Source organism: Colossoma macropomum, unplaced genomic scaffold, assembly GCF_904425465.1.
Source record: "Colossoma macropomum unplaced genomic scaffold, Colossoma_macropomum, whole genome shotgun sequence".
Taxonomy (NCBI): Eukaryota; Metazoa; Chordata; class Actinopteri; order Characiformes; family Serrasalmidae; genus Colossoma; species Colossoma macropomum.
The window spans coordinates 3,606,845-3,623,915 of NW_023494794.1; the positions used below are offsets into that span (position 1 = coordinate 3,606,845).

General features: G+C 38.5%; 1 protein-coding gene across 1 annotated transcript in view; it reads left to right on the forward strand.

Annotated features, from left to right (window-relative positions):
* The first annotated feature begins 236 nt into the window (after positions 1 to 236).
* Positions 237 to 17,071, forward strand: part of dab2ipb (DAB2 interacting protein b) — a 143,135-nt gene continuing 126,300 nt past the window's right edge. The window contains exon 1 of the mRNA XM_036579925.1: positions 237 to 647. Within this exon, the coding sequence (XP_036435818.1) occupies positions 524 to 647 (124 nt within the window). The 5' untranslated portion in view covers positions 237 to 523. The remainder of the gene's footprint in view (positions 648 to 17,071) is intronic.

A 17,071-nucleotide genomic window follows, 5' to 3' on the forward strand; every position in this document is an offset into this window, starting at 1 on the left:
CTTTTAGAATCAGCTTTATAAAATCTAATCTAAGACATGATCTTTTCAAGCTGTGGCTGAATTATCATCTCACTTATTGTGTATTTCTGTGGTTCCCCTGCATCGTTGAGTCACTTGGTTCCTTTTGGCTGGCTTCCTTCCTTCCTTCCTTCCATGCTCCTCTGAAATCCATGCCAGCTTTTCCTACAAGCCCAAAACTTTGTCTTGTTCTGTCTGTTTCTCTGCACTCAATGGCATACCTCCACCTTCCCTGCTCACACAGATTGCGGACGGCGTGGAGTGTGTGCATGTGTGTTCACTGGAGAGACCTGAAAAGAAAAACTTTGTTATTCATACTGAATTTTCCCTCTTATGGATATACCAATGGATTTGATCATAAAAAAGGCTCTTCTCTGAAGTTCTGGACTAACCAGGGGCTGCATTCTGAATGGGTTCAATGCCAACAGCATGTTTGCATTTAGACTCAAGGAGCTTAACCGTGTGTGATTTGGAATAAGTGATATTCTGTGTGTGTGGGAGGACAATGTCAGGAGTAAGCAGGAAAGGTTCTGGAAGGCCTGGCTATTACTACAGGCTGCTGGGTAGAACAAGGCTCCAGAGACAACGCAGCCGCTCCAGAAGCAGAACTAGACCTGCAAACAGCAAGGGTAAACTGTCTTCTGATGTTCTTCCAGTCTTCTTTTGATGTTCCTTTGGGTGGTATTTACAGCTATGGTCTAGAAGTAAGAAGGCTGCACCTGTGGTGCAATCCTGGAGCTGTTTCACCACTCAACACTCACTTGAACTGAAGAAGCCACATGCATGAGCGGTGAAACATCTCCAAGATTGTCCCACGAGACCAGCTGCTTTGACTTACTACTGCTTTCATTAACTATAAACTGCTTTCAGTGACTATTTCATTGCATTTGTAAAACTACTGCAGTAGTACTGAAGTTAACTGTTTGTAATAGTGTTGTAGCTTCCCACTGATTTCTTACTACCACAACAGAACATGATCATAGCAGCTCTAATGCTGCTTTAATATTAATGCAACAGCACACATTCACATAGGCCTGCTGTAAACAGTGCTTACACTGTATTTGTATAGCCCATTCTAGATGCTTTGCAGATGCATTTAACTTACTTTCTTACAAATAAATATCTATTAATAAATATCTAGATATATTAAATTCATCTTAATTTTCCCTAACTGTGCCTAACCCTAACATTAACTTCAATTCCCAGCCCTAACCCTGGTCCTAAATCTGATCTTGGTAGTAATCCAAACATAATGTTATTGAGTTTCAGCAAATAGTTTGCTAACAATTTGAACATCTGTAGATAATTTATAGGGAGCTGTCTAAATAAAGTGGGGACCCAGTCTCAGTACTCTAACAATGGTGGTGCAATGTTTATTACAAGCTGTGCTGCTAATAGTTGACCAAATGTTTTGTTTTTTTGTTTGTTTATTTGTTAGTTTGCTTTGTTGTGAATTTGGGTTACTCTGATTTTATACTGGATTCCAATGATGTTCCTCTCATTTCAAAGGCCCACAGTCTGTTCTATTCTGAGTGAGAGAGACAGTGCAGGTGTTTCAAACCAAACATCATGACAGTGATGTCACCTATGTGTTTCAAACCAAACATCATGACAGTGATGTCACCTATGTGTTTCAAACCAAATATCATGACAGTGATGTCACCTATGACATCTAACTGGTTTTAGTATTATTTGTGTGAGCTGTAAAGTCACACACAGTGCTTGGAGAGGTGTGGTGTTTAAGGATTTGAGCTGCTTTACACTCGCTTACTCAGCCTCTGTCAAAAGTTTGGGGAGAGTTGCTCCTTATTGAACAAGGCATATAGAAAGCACTGAACTCATGGGGGAGGTCACCACCAGCCACAGGCTTCACCCTCACAGTGACCAACAACCCATCGACACTAAACACCCACAGCTTAACACAAAATAACACAAAAAACACATACCATATACCTTTAACTGAAGAACAACAATATTAACAACGAAAATAAGTCCCTTTTCCGGAGGGTGCACACCTTCCATGATCCTCCTGGTGTGGCCTGAGCGCTTTAAGGCCAGTGCCAGGCAGTATCAGGTTGCTGCAGTATGATGTGTGTGCGCTGCTGCAAGTCACCCTGTGAAGCCTAAAATAATAATTGAAAAGTCAGGTCTGATTTTGCAGGCGCTTTTAGGACCACGTCATATGTCTATGCATTATCATCAAACGCAAATGAAAATCAACATTACACTGATGAAGATATGATGACAATATTGAATAATTCACTCATGTCTTCTGAAGACACGTCTTTCAGCAAGTTTTGGCTGAATTCTCTTTGAATACTCTTTCAAAGCGGGGAAGGGGTCCAAAACATGTTACAGAATGATCTTCCACACACACTGCAATGCAATTACAAATTTTCACCAGCGAGGTCTCCAAATCCCCAAGTCTTACATAGTGTAGCTTTAAAGGCGAGACGTGCGAGTGTGAAGAATCTTTTTAAAGTCAAAACATGTACAGGTTCTATGCCAATCACAGCTGTATGTCCAAGTGAAGAAAATGTTATTTGTAAAAAGTACATTTGTAGATATTTTGGGTATATTTTACAGAACTCAGCTTCATGTTCATCAAAGTATCTTCCCCAAGATGAAAAGCAGGTTTTGTCTAAATAATGATTTGACACTTTTCTTTTGTAAACTATTGGTAGAAGCATGTTTTGAAACTCTTGCCTGAAGGGCTCGAGAGCTGATGTCACAACAAGGGAATGAAAAGGGTATTCCCTTATTTAAAGTAGTAATATGTTAAATACCACTCAGGTTATGTTTAACCAACAAAGAAAATAGACTCATTCATTAAAAATAATTTTAACAGCTAGTCAAACTTTTGACAGGCAGAATATTCTAGTGACAGTGACAGCACTTTTTTCTGTTTTGGTTATTAATACATATAAAGTCTGTGATACAGGATAAATCTAAATAAGTGATCTCTAATTTAGTCTGATTAACCCTATGGAACATCTAGCTGGCAATCCATTCTGAGAATTTGGCCCCTTAAACTTGCTTAAATCTGCTGCCAGAGGAGTTATGGTGCATGAATGTTAATGTTGGAAACATTAAAACATATCAGTATGGACAGTCAGAGCTTTCTATGTGTTTTCTATCACTTTATAAGAGATGCACAAGGCTTCCTTTATGTTGGATGCACTGTGTTTTTTTTCCCTAGTAACTATGCTGCTCATTTAGAGCTCAATTAAGACCTCTTATTACTGATTTATTTAGTCAGAGTGACAGTTAAACATATTCATCTGCTTTCTCATTCAAAAATGTAGTTTGTAGGATGAACTATATAAAAATCTATAGCTTGTTAGATCATGTTGTTTGCATATCTAATAAAAACACAAAAACAACACTGAAAAAATAGAAGAGAAAAGTGGATTAAATGCAAAACTTAGCAATCAATCTTGAAGGGTAGAAGACTGTAGTCACCCCCCACTGGCTTTACGTAAACGTTACGCTCCTCCAAGTTAAACTAGTATGGTTCTGTCATTAAACTATGGCCGAGGTTGCCAAGGCTGAGCGTCACCACAAAGGAAATCAAATCTCCTTTCATACTCAAACACAAGCCCTGTCCAGCCCAACTGAAGAGAATAGGTAATACGATACGTGTAACATTGACGCTAGGATGGCGTACGTTGAGCTTCAAGGTGAACTGCAATGACAGATGGTTGGACGTTAGCGCAAATAAAAGCAAAGATTACAGACCACCTTGGCAACCTTGCTATGCTTTGGACTGTGTAAGTGTGGTGTGTGTGTGTTCTGTAAAAGTTTGGATCGTTCTACAGGCACCAGACTATAAAAGGAGGGGTTTGGATTGTAACAGCTTATTTCTAATAGCTAATTGAGCACTGTACATTCTGAATTAGGTCAGTGCGATGCAGCAAAAAAGCTAACATTGCAATACTTAAAGATGTTCACAATACATAACATTATATTTACTTTTTTGATTTGCTAATAAATAGGAACAGACACACCAGCAAAACTGTATACTGTAAATAATAAAATAGTAAAAATGTGCTTTTTTATTAATTTGTTTGTCAGGAAAATTGTCATTAATAAATATAATTGACAAACTATAAATAAACAATAAAAATAAGGCTCATTTCCATCTGTTGTATCTGGCCAAATGTTAAAAGACACCCTAAAATACATTCAAAAACACAGTATTAACACTTAGCATGAATGTGTGAGAATTTTTAAAGCTTAAATAATAAGGCACATTACTGCTTTATTAATGCGCTATTACATTAAGTTCAATTAACTCTAAATTTTAAGGAAGCTCGGTGACTAACTTTTTAAAATGAAAAGCATCTCGTGAACCTGGCTTGTCACACTCAGTCACTCACTCACATTTAGCAAGATGAAGATTCTCCAGAAGGGGGTGCTGTAAGGTCACAAGCAGGGCATGTTTACAGCTTTCCTGGGTTACTTGGGCTACTTTTCCATGTAAATATTTAAAATGTACAAAATGCTTTTTAAAGTAGTTTCTTTTTGTGATTATGTTAAATAAGAAAAATCTAACTGTACAATGATTTTTATTTTTATTCACCAAAATAATGAGGAAAACCCAAATAAAAAAAAGTATAAAATGCTGTATTAGGCAAAGATCCAATCAGCTCCTTGTTACTACACAATTATAATATGTTTTATGAAGCATGCCGTTGTTCAATGTTGTAGTAATTCAGGCATTATGTGCTCAGAAAAGCGTATCATGTTGTGATTTATGGTGATAATGAAAATCTCGCTCACCCCTATCCTAAGGTGACAGAGAGAGAGAGAGGGAGAGAGAGAGAGAGAGAGAGACATAGAGATCATTTTCTGCTTTGAATTCAGTAGAACACAATAGGCAGAAACAATGTGAACCAACGTTTCCAACGGTGTGTGTGTGTTTGTGTTTGTTGGTGTTGGTTCAGTGCCATCGAGGTGTCCGATAGGAATGCCCGCTGATAAAGCAAAAGGGGGAAAAAGAGAGAAAAGATTAGAGAAACTTTTCCAGCGGACTGACTGAGGATGAGGATGAGCTCATATGTGTCTTTAGAGTGTGTGTGTGTGTGTGTGTCTCTCACTCTCTCTCATTCTCTTACTCTCTCTCTCTTTATATCTCACTCTTACTCTCACTCTCTCTCTTCCTCTCTCTTTCTCTCTCTCTGTAAACTAAACCAATCATTATTGGACAAAATGTTGGTGGAAAGATACTATTGTAGAGAACACATGCACTGTTCAGGGCTGTGTTATCTGGGCTGTTTGTTCATGCTGGTGAAGACAAAAGCAGGCCGCTGGGACTCTTATCAGTTTGTGCCCAACAGAGGAAGGCGTCGGGCTGCATTTGATTATGCAAATCAAGGAAGAACAAAGGTAGACATGAGCTCACCTGAATAAAGCCCTGTTTATAACACACACACTCACAGTCAGTTATGAACATCTGACATCAGTGGTTCCCACAAAATACAGTACCGTGTAAAGGTCAAAGAGCACTCTTCATTGATTTAATTTCCAGTGAAAAGGCCATTAAGCACACGTTATTTGTTTTTTTTAGAGTCAGGAAAATAAGAGAAAACATATTTAACAAAAAAATCATAGGGAAGCTTCAACAACTACATATGATATCAAATTCTTCAGTATTCAGTGTGGCCACTCTTTATTACAGCTTCTGTTTTTTTAGGGAGTCTTTCAGATTATTAAAGAAATCTGCAGAGATATTTTTCCACACCACTGAAGTTCAGTCTTAGAAGTTGGTTGCATTTTCTGCTTCTCACGATCTGAGTAATCCCAAACACATTCAGTGATGTTGAGGTCTGGATTCTGTGATGGTCAGTCTATTATTCTGAGCAGCTTCCTGATTCTTTTTTACAATTGTATATAGTTTTTAACTGTGACAAATATAACAATCACCTAATTGCAATTATTTGAGATGATCTCACTTATTTAAGATGACTGCGGTCATTCTCCACAGTCGTTAGATTTCACAGTCATATGCTGCAAACAATTACACAAAGAAAATATGAGTATTGTGTGCTGTGTTGAGGCAAATAAATATAAATAAGAGAAGACAGTAAATGCATTCACTGAGACATCATGCGGCTTATGAAAACAAAAAAGTTCTAATGTCTAACTCAGTGATCTAACATGTTTAGAGTAATGCTGAGTAATGTTTGTTTAGTAAAGTGTTTTTTGCTTATAATTTCACTCTTGTGAAAAACATATAGCTTTGCTTAACTCTACACATACTTCTGTGTAACTGTAGACATTTAGGTGAGTGTGAATACAGTACTGATTCAACAGTGCAACCAGTGTTAACTACTAATTAAACATAGCTTCCAAGTACGGTGGCTAATCAGACAATTTGGCCACTTTAGGCCGGTTTTTTCAATAGCTGCAAATAATGAACAAAAAATACAGTTAAATGTTTAATTGCAATTATGTCAACTGTCATCTTTCATGATGGTGACAGTCCTGTTTTGACAATGGCGAGTGATATTAATATAAGGGGTTTGAGATGTTGGGGTAGCGCTAATGACGGGATGTCATTAAATAGTCCTACAGTGGGTCAGATGGGGATGCCGAAGCCCAGGATCTCAGGTAACTTGCCCATGACCTCAGACCAAAAGTGATGGATATGAGGCCAAAGCCTGAAGATGTAGTAATTGTCTGTTGAGGCTGGGCAGTGTGGACATGTTTTACTGTGGCTGAATCCCATACAGTGCGGTTTACGGGTTGTAAAGTGGGCTCTGTGAAGGGTTTTATATTGTATTTACTGAAGTTTTGAATTGCTGATCATAAAGTGTCACTGCATACGTTTTGCCAGTTGAGCTCACATGCTAGTTCTATATCTGCTGTCTGTTTTTCAATTTAAAGTGATTCAAGTGATTGTGCTGTTTTTTGATACTATAAGCTTATATACACACTATGGACAAAAGTATTGGGACACGTACACATTACAGCCACAGGAGCATTCATTACATCCCGTTCTAACTCCACAGGCATTAATATGGAGTTGGCTCCCCCTTTTGCAGCTGACAGCTTCCTCCTCTGGAAAGCTTTCTACATGATCTTGCAGTGTGTCTGCGGGAATTTTTGCTCATTCATCCAGAAGAGCATTTGTGAGGTCAGACGTTGATGCTGGATGAGAGGGCCTGGCTCTCAGTCTCTGTTCTAGTTCATCACAAAAGTGTTAGATGGGGTTGAGCTCAGGGCTCTGTCAAGTTCCAATTTGGTGTGCCAGTCAAGTTCTTCCACACCAAAGTTAGAAGCATAGAATTGTCTAAAATGTCTTGCTATGCTGAAGCATTAAGATTTCCCTTCACTGGAACTAAGGATCCTAGACCAACTCTTGAAAAACAACCCCATAGCATTATCCCTCCTCCACCAAACTTTATATTTGGCACAATGCAGTCAAGCAGGTAACGTTCTCCTGGCATTCATCAAACCCAGACTCGTCCATCAGACTCCCAGATAGAGAAGTGTGATTCATCATTTCACAGAATATGTTTCTACTGCTCCAGAGTCCAGTTGTGACGTGCTTTACACCACTACTTTGGCATTGTGCATTTCGATCTTAGGCAATTTGAAACTCTTTAGTGAGTGATGTAACATAGGATAGGCACTGTGTGCCCTGCTCTGTGAGTTTGCGTGGTCTACCGCTTCATGGCTAAGCTGTTGTTGCTCCTACATACTTCCATTTCACAAGAATAGCACTTACAGTTGACCAGGACAGATCTAGTGGCATCCTATGACAGTGCCACGTTTAAAGTCACTGACCACTTCTAGTGGCAGTATTTGTCTATCGAGACTGCAAAGCTATGTGCTTAATTTTATACACCTGTTAGCAATGGGTGTGGCTGAAACACCTGAACTCAATAACAAGCAGCGGTGTCCTAGTACTTTTGTGTATGTGGTGTATTTGCGACAACTTTTCTGTGTAGTCTGCGTAGAATTGAGAAGAGGAATGAAGTGTGATTATGAAAATTTCTATAGTTAATTGTTGTCTTTATAACCTCTTTCAGCTGTTTATCATCACTGCCCAAAGAAAAACAGTCTCCAAAATGGCAACTTTGCAGCAGAGGACAAAAAGAATATTTTTGTTTAAAACAAGTTCATGTGAAATGATTTTTGGAGCATTTCTGTTGAAGCATTCAGTATGAAATTTTCACACATTATAAAGGGCAGCTGATGTGAAAATTGGAAAAATGGAGATATACTGAAAGTAACACTGATTTAGTATGCTGTATTTTCCTTAATGATGTCGAAGGCCATGAACAAGCTTTTAGTGAATAACTGTCCCAGACTGGTTACTCCTCTCTGACTCCAAGCTGAAAATATGAAAGGTTTATCGTTGATTAAAAATATAGGTTTCCACAGAGGAGTGTGCGCAAAAGGAGAAAAGCTTTGATTTGTAGCTTCTATCTGAATAAATGCCTTGGTTTTAAAAGATCATAACATAATACTTGTAACTGTCTATGAGAAAGAGCCTGCATACCCACCGGCGACAGTCGTCTCTGTCTCTGATAGTAAGACTTCACCATCTGGAAGCTGGTCACACATATACACACACTGTGTGTATATGGACACACAAAAGCACACTTACAGTTGCCTGTGGGGGCTACACGACTCAAAAGACCCTAGCTTTTCCCCCAAGCGAAGCACTTTGTTTCTTTGGCATCTGATTGGATGACAAATGTGACCACGACTAGCTCATCAGCTTTGAACAACAGCTGCTGACAGCTGTGGCCTTAACAGCTTTATTCACTTTTCACACACAACACACTTAGACCAGTTAGAGTGGACAGAGTGACCCAACAAAACAGCAGTGCCACATTTTAAAAAGGCTTCAGTTATTTTTTCATGTTACATTTGCAAAAATAAACTATACTCTTAAAAAACATGGTGCTTCAAAGGTTCTTTAGTAAAGACAATGGTTCTGTGTAGAACAATGAACACACAAAGAAACATTTGCATGCTTAAATGGTTCTCTGCATGATGAGATGATTCTTCAGACTGATGGAGAACGTGTTGTATGTGGTTCTATATAGAACCTTTTTGAAAATTCTTTGTATAGCACTAAAAAGAGTTCTGCCATTGTTAATCTTGACATAGTAACAATAGAAGAACCTTTTTTTGTTCTATATAGAACTACATAACACATTCTTCACCAATCTGAAGAACAGTTTGGCCATGCAAAGAACCATTTCAGCATACATCTTCAAGGGTTCATTCTATGTAGAACCAAGAACGCTTAAAGAGCCCTTTGCATGATTAAAGGGTTCTTTGCATTGTGAAAGAGTTCATTAGATTGATGGAGATTGTGCTGTAGATGGTTTTATATAGAACCGTTTTTGAAAAGGGTTCTTCTGTTGTTACAAGCTTGACATTGTAACAACAGAAGAACCTTTTCAAAATGGTTCTATATAGAAGCATCTACAACATATTATCCAACATAAGAACCAATTAATGATGCCAAGAACCCTTTAATCATGCAAAGGGTTCTTTGAATGTTCAGGGTTCTAAATTGAACCATTTTCTTTAATAAAGAACCCTTGAAGAACCATCCATTTTAAGCACACTTTTGGTGCTATATAGAACCCTTTTCAAAAAGATTCTATATACAACTATCTACAGCACATTCTCCATCAATCTGAAGAAACTTTCACAATGCAAAGAACCCTTCAATCATGCAAAGGATTCTTTGAGTCATGGTTGTATACAAAACAATTTCCTTTACCAAAGAACCCTTGAAGAACCATCATTTTTGTGTGCATGCAAGTGGTTCTTTGGGTGTTCATTGTTCTATATGGAACCGTTGTCTTTACTAAAGAACCCTTAAGGAACCGTCTTTTTAAAGAGTGGACCTAACAAGGAACAGAAGAAAAAATCGGACAATTGATCAAAATAAATTAATAAAATATGATGATGTCATAAAGGGCTGACATCCAATCAGCTACTTTCTTGGTGCTGTGCAGTTTACACAGTTATTGTACACTGTCTGTTGTTTACAGGTTCTGTATAATCAGTCTAGATTTGTCTTTTTTATGATGTGTGTAGCTGTTTGGTGCTGTAGGAGTGCTGATGGTACCCATCACACACTCAGAAAAGCATATCACCATGATTTATCATGACAGTGATAACATATCGCCCACCTATATTAAGCGGAACGGAAATTTTATTATCTGACGCTGAATCTCACTAGTGACCCCTAGACGGCACCAGCTGGTCACATGCTTCAAGAGTGCTTATGATGTTTTTCCCAGCGTACATTCTTCTCTGATTCAAACTCCTGTAAGTAGAGTGTCACTCTGTGTCGGGAAAGAAGGAAGTGTCATATATGGGAAGCGTCTGGCCAGAGCTGGCAGCGTGCCCTACCTGTTACATTTTACCCATAAAGCTTGGAAACTGCAGAACGGAGCAGCTCAAAGTCCTGTGATATGTCTGTGGGTCACATGAGAAACCATGTCACTTCTACACAGTTGTTCTGCGCATTTGGCCCAGACACAGAGGAAGTTTTTACGGGTGTTAGATGAGCTGAGAGAGTCAGTAAATATGGATTACAATAGGCTGGGAGCTCAGCCTTCTGAGAAAGTCAAAACAGAGAGGGAGGCACAGGAAAGAGGAGGAAAGATCAAAGGAGGAGGATAGAGAGGGAAAGAATGAGGAAATTCAGGGGGAAAAGCAGAGAATGATTAATAGCTAACAGTGTAACTACTTAGCTTGAGTGAAGACATATTAGAATGTGTGACCAGGACTGAACACTGTTTAGTTTGTTTATACATAGTCATTATTATCATGATATTGGCCTTTACAGAAAACGCAAATATGCAAATATTGCCATTGATTCTTCAGTGCATTTTCAATATATCACACACTGTCTCAACTGCTATATGTACACTCTTAAAAATGATGGTTTTTCCAGGGTTCTTTAGTAAAGAAAATGGTTCTTTATAGAACCATGAACACTCAAAGAACCATTTGCTTGATTGATATGTTTAATCTGCAACAAGGAACTATCAAACACAGAAAGTTGCGAAGCTGAAGTCGAAGCTTCTCATTCGCCAGCTCCTTGTTTTAATTCTCCCATTCTGCCTTAAATAGTGCATCAGGTACATTCTGGCACCTCAGACACCATTTAAGGTGGAACAGGAAAATTCGAACAAGAAGCTGGTGAATGAGAAGCTGACATCAGCCTTGGAAAAAATCGAACGTTGAGAGACATTTTACAAGAAACTGTTCTACTTTTGTGGAGAAGTTTCCTGCTGGAGATGTGAGAAAAGCAGTCATAGCTGAGCTGAAGCTCAAAGCAGTGCAATGTCTGTGTTTTCATTTATATTTTTTCCCACATGAGCCCACACTGAGACATGCTTAAAGCATAAAATGTTGTGTCTCCTGAGGTGATTTTTCTTGAAAGGACAAAATGGCCCTTCTTAGCATTTGGGTTTCCAACCCCTGACCTAGACCTTTAAGGGTCAACCATTAATGCTACTTTGAAAACCTCCCAGAGCAAATCATTCCAATGTGTTTGAAGCCTGATGCTACACACTTGTTTCATTTTAATTAAAGTAATGCCAACTACTTGATGCTGCTCAATATGCCTATTTGCTGTATACATAAGACTGTCCAACAGATTATTTCGGCATCTGACAGGAAGCCACAATGTTTGCACATCTGTCAGGCACATCTGTGTACTACTCTCTTGGCTGAGGTGTTGGACTTGTAAATTAGATGTTATTTGACCAAATGTGCTCTTCTTCTGTGATGCACCCCAAACTGTCTGCAGCAATATAAATAATAATGTTTCACAAATTTGAATGAAGTCAGAAAGAGAAAATACTAACTAGCACAACTCTAAATACAACTTAACTAGCACATTTTAGTTAAGTTTCATTTTTGAAGCAAGATACCTAATGAGGTACTAAAATACATAAATCAAACCATATGCAATGAGTACAATTAATAGCAATTATTAAAAAAATAAGGAGAATCAATTTCATTCTGCTAGACTCATTACTGGAATAGTTTTTTATAAATGTGAACTTGATGACTTGCACTTCCTGTTATCCCAGACTAATGACCTGAACCGGAACTGTCTGCTGACTCACATGCATATTTTTAAAGCTGGCTTTATGGTTTAGGCCTCTTACTACAGAGAGTGAAACATGCCTGCATTCATTTATACTCACGCTCAGTGACATGCATGGCAGAGATTACAAAATATGGTGACATAAATTCCTGAATTCCCAGCTCAACTCAATTAAATGTTGCTGTGAGAGTAAACTCATATGGGTATCACAGGTATCATCAGCACTTCTAGAGCCCTGAACACCTGCATTTATCCAGGTATGTACACTGTAAAAATAGTTCACTGTAAAAAAAATGATGGGGTAATAAGTAACTGAACTAGTTTAATATTTAAACTTAAATAAACACTTTGATTTGAAACGATGTTTAACATTTTAAGCAAGTGAGTAAAATAAAAGAAGTGAGTAAACTGTAGAAAACGGTTAGTACAAAATAAAAAAAGTGAATAAAGGGCATTTCAAATTCAAAAAGATACATAAACACTACATTAATGTGAGGCAAATCTCCACATGTATTATAATAAAGACTGTAGACCAACTATAGACAGCCTGGGGTACAACCACTGTACTATACAGAAACCACATAGCAACAGTTAGTGGACAGTTAGCTTATCATTTCTAAACCATTGTTTTATTTTCCCTCTTCCTTTCTTCCTTATTTATTATTGGCAAACACTGAATTCACATGTGTAGCTTTTCACTCCCTTTTTGAAATGTTTAACTCGTGTATTTTGGCTGTTTCAACTTCATAAACCTCAGAAAAAGAAAGTATCGTATTTGATTTGTATCATGAAAATGTTTACAAGTATCGTGATATTGGTGCTATATCACCCATCCTTAAACTCAATGTGTAGCCTAATTGGTCAAACAATAAAGAAGCTCTTTATGTCTAGCCAACGTAAAAGTCCACAGTGTGTGATTAAGGGAAACACATACCTTTACAATCTTCAAAACACCCCCCACCTCACCAAACAAAAGAGCTTGAACTCTGCAGTGGTGTGTTGGTGAACTGGGCTCTGTATTGTTGTGGGTTCATTGTGGTTTAGGAATGTTCTACACCGGAAAACCGGGAAACACTATGATGTTCCAGCCCACAACTCAGGAAGTGTGTTTTCTGACCCTGTGAATGTGTGTTTTTGTTTGTGAGAGTGTGTGATATGAGCCTGAACTTTGCTCTGCACACGCAAAAAAACGAAACGACTCTTTTGTTGTTTTGATCACTTTTCTCTTGTTGATGTTACTTAAAGTGGAATCCCATTCATATTTCAAAATTTCTGCACATTAAAATGATTAAGACGTACACAGTCACACTCACAGCGGGCCAAACCAAATGGAGTGTTTTGATGTGAAAGGCTGTGGTCTAGAAAAATCTACTGAGAGCTGTTCACGGTGGTGGTGATTGGAACCAGACATCTGAAGAGTTGCTTCAAAAAGCTACCTCACAGAAGTTATTGCATGAAACGGTCACAGATATGGTGCCTGATGCCTAGCAACAGTTGGCTAGCTGCTATCATTTCACATCAAACTGCTCTGACTTTGTTTACATTCCCACAGTTGAACAGAAACTATGTATTTTGAAAAACTGGCAGAATTCCCCTTTAAAAAATACATGCAACTGAGTGAAGCTGAGTGAGTTGTGTTGTTTCAGTGAAATACAATGTTTGTTGGTCAGTGCAACTTTATTGACTAAAACTCGAGATCTATTCCATTGGCCCCTGATTGCATCTCTTTACTTATGGCTTTATCTGTTTTACTCACCCTCTTTGTGTTGCCCCCCTCACCCCCACCTTACCTTTTTTTGCGTGCATATTTGAATTATAGTAATGCTATTTTTGATACTCATTGTTTGCCTAGAATGGTGTTGCATGTATTTCTATGACAGCTGGGAAGTAAAGTAACAAATTATCTAGCTGTAACTTAAACCTGTTAAAAGGAGAATTCCACATTTTTCCAAAACTTCTGCATTATTCTGGGTTAATATGTAAATAAACTCATTCAGAGTGGTTTAGTGTGAAACGCCCCATTCTAGAGAAACTTACAGAGTCAGAATTGTCCACGGTGGTGGTGACAGGAACCGTTTAATGCCTCTATCTCTCCAAAGGTTGTTCTATATGATATATATTCATAGTTGCAGGTAAAGTGGCACAATGTTTTTAAAAACATAAGCCGCGGCATGAAGTTTGATTTTACATTACGTTTGTGTCACATCTTCTTCTGTGAGTTTATTGGCTTGTTGCAAAGCAGAAATTCAATTACTGCCCAACTCATGTACACCCAGAGTTTTCACATTATCTGATTACTCAAGTGTATATAAACGTGTTGATTGGATTACTGACAAAATCTGATTTTCTGCAGTTATCAGATTATTAAGTGCATGTCATAAACATTACATACAAAACCTCAGAACATATGTATAGGTTCAGTAGTGGTTTTGGATAGTAAATAAAATGATGATTTTTTCATTGTAGACATCACAACCCCTAGTTCCTATCACCACCACTGTTAAGAAATCTGTAAGGTTGTTATACAAGTAATCACATGAAGCTGCTCTGAATGACTTTGTTTAGAATTTGACAGCTGAATTTTGCTGAATTTTGGTGGAATTCTCCTTTAAAGGAAATTCAACTGTTTTTTCAAAATTTCCACATAGTTAAATTATTGAGAAGTAATTGTTGTGTTGAAAGAGTATTCAAAGAAAACTCAGTCAAAACTTGTTGAAGGACTTGTTTTCTGAGGCTGTAAGTGAATTATCTACTGCTGTCATCATATCTTCTTCAGTTTAATGTTGATTTTGCATTTGAAACCTAAACATTAAACTTGTCCTCATTGTTTGGATTCACTGAGTACATATTACTCAATCTAGTATCTTGGAACCACTTGAAAAAAACATTCTTAGTTCAAGGTTTTTCTTTTTTGTGTGATTTTAGTGTGATTTAGTGTTCAATGCAGTGAGATCAGCAAAAAATGTGTTTCATTTTTCTTCTAAAGAAAGGTGTCCACTCTTGTCCGCTTCTCGCTTGTGAGTGAGTGGGAGAGAGAGAGAGAGAATGTGGAAGCAATTTTTGAAAACCTGGCTGGCATTAGTTACAGGCCAAGACGCAAATATGTGCAGAGCTGTGTGTGGATGTTTGAAGAACAGATCCTACTACATATGTTTTGTGCTCATTTTTGCCATGGCAACCTTATGAAATCCATACATTTTGTTTTTAATTGTAGACGATGTATTATTGAGACTGCTAAGTACTTTACCTGATGTTATACTTACTGCTTGTAAAGTCTTAACATACAGAATGCATCATAAGGACCTCTTTTAGCCATTTGCACCCATAATAATTATAATATCAAAAGGACAGTCAAAGCACAAAATACCAGAACGAGATTCTTATAACGAAGCACCTACTTTCACTCACAAGGTCTACATACCGAGGTTTACAAGGCTGTCCAGCGGACTTATACAGGGAATTCTCACCAATCACAACAAAATGTTGCCAAACAGCCATGAAGCAACAGTTTAGTAACAGCAATGAATTCTATAGTTCATGAAATGAAGGGCGTAGTGTCTTGTCAATACATTCAAGCCACAGTCCATTTTATCAGCTCTACTGACCATATAGGAGCACTTTGTAGTTCTAAAATTACAGACTGTAGTCCTTTTTAACCTCCTTTCACCCTGTTCATTAACAGTCAGGACCCCCACAGGACTACCACAGAGCAGTATTATTTGGGTGGTGGATCATTCTCAGCACTGCAGTGTCACTGACGTGGTGGTGGTGTGTTAGTGTGTGTTGGGCTGGTACGAGTGGATCATACACAGTAGTTCTGCTGGATGTTTTAAACACCTCGGTGTCACTGCTGGACTGAGAATAGTCCACCAACCGAAAATATCCAGCCAACAGCGTCCTGTGGGCAGCGTCCTGTGACCACTGATGAAGGACTAGAGGATGACCAACACAAACTGTGCAGCAGCAGATGAGCTATTGTCTCTGACTGTACATCTACAAGGTGGATGAACAGGGTAGGTGTGTCTAATAGAGCGGACAGTGAGTGGACACAGTGCCACACCAGGTCAGTGTCACTGCAGCGCTGAGAATGATCCACTGCCCAAATAATACCTGCCCTGTGGTGGTCCTGTGTGGTCCTGACCATTGGAGAAAAGGGTGCTAACAAAGTATGCAGGGCAACAGCTGATGAGAGTAGAAAGAATGATGCGTGTAAAATAAATATCATAACAATGAACCACATGGAGCGGACATGGAGCATGTGAGTGAGCGAGGATCGGGAAAAAGGAAACCCGGAGCGGAGCTGGAATGGAGTGATTATAGAATGCTTTGAGCCAAAATATCTGCCACTCCACTCACATACTCTGATTGGTACAGCTGGTTCATTTCACCGGTGAAAGTCTGCAGAAGTTAAGCCAGGGCTGAGTTAAATGATGTCACATCTTCACAATCCCAAGAATCGTGTTTGGTGTTAGAGATATCATGAGTTATACTTGTGTTTAAATACCATAGATAAATTGTGTTAAATCACAAGAATATATTGCATTTGCGAACACGACATGAGCGAACAGCACGAAATCAAACAACGCAAAATATTTTGGAGCCAAAACAATGCAAAATGTGAGACGGAGCTGGGAGCATTTCAAACTCTCCTCCAGGAGATTTATAACGAGCACTTTATTCTGCACATAGTTCTCAGATGTCTGTGAACCGGTCTGAGTTGCTTTTGTGCATGTGGCGAACAAACCAACCTTTTAATGTTCGACAGAAAGTACAGGTTGCTGCGGCACAGCTGACCCATCTTTATGTTGCCATGCCAGCCACATTGACAACAATGATGACTCGAGTAAGTTTATGGTGCCTGTGAAAAACTAAATAGGGGCGAAAAAGATAATGTTGCATTTTCAGAATCCAAAAACAAATGAATTTGGTGTGCAAGGTATCATCAGTTAAAGG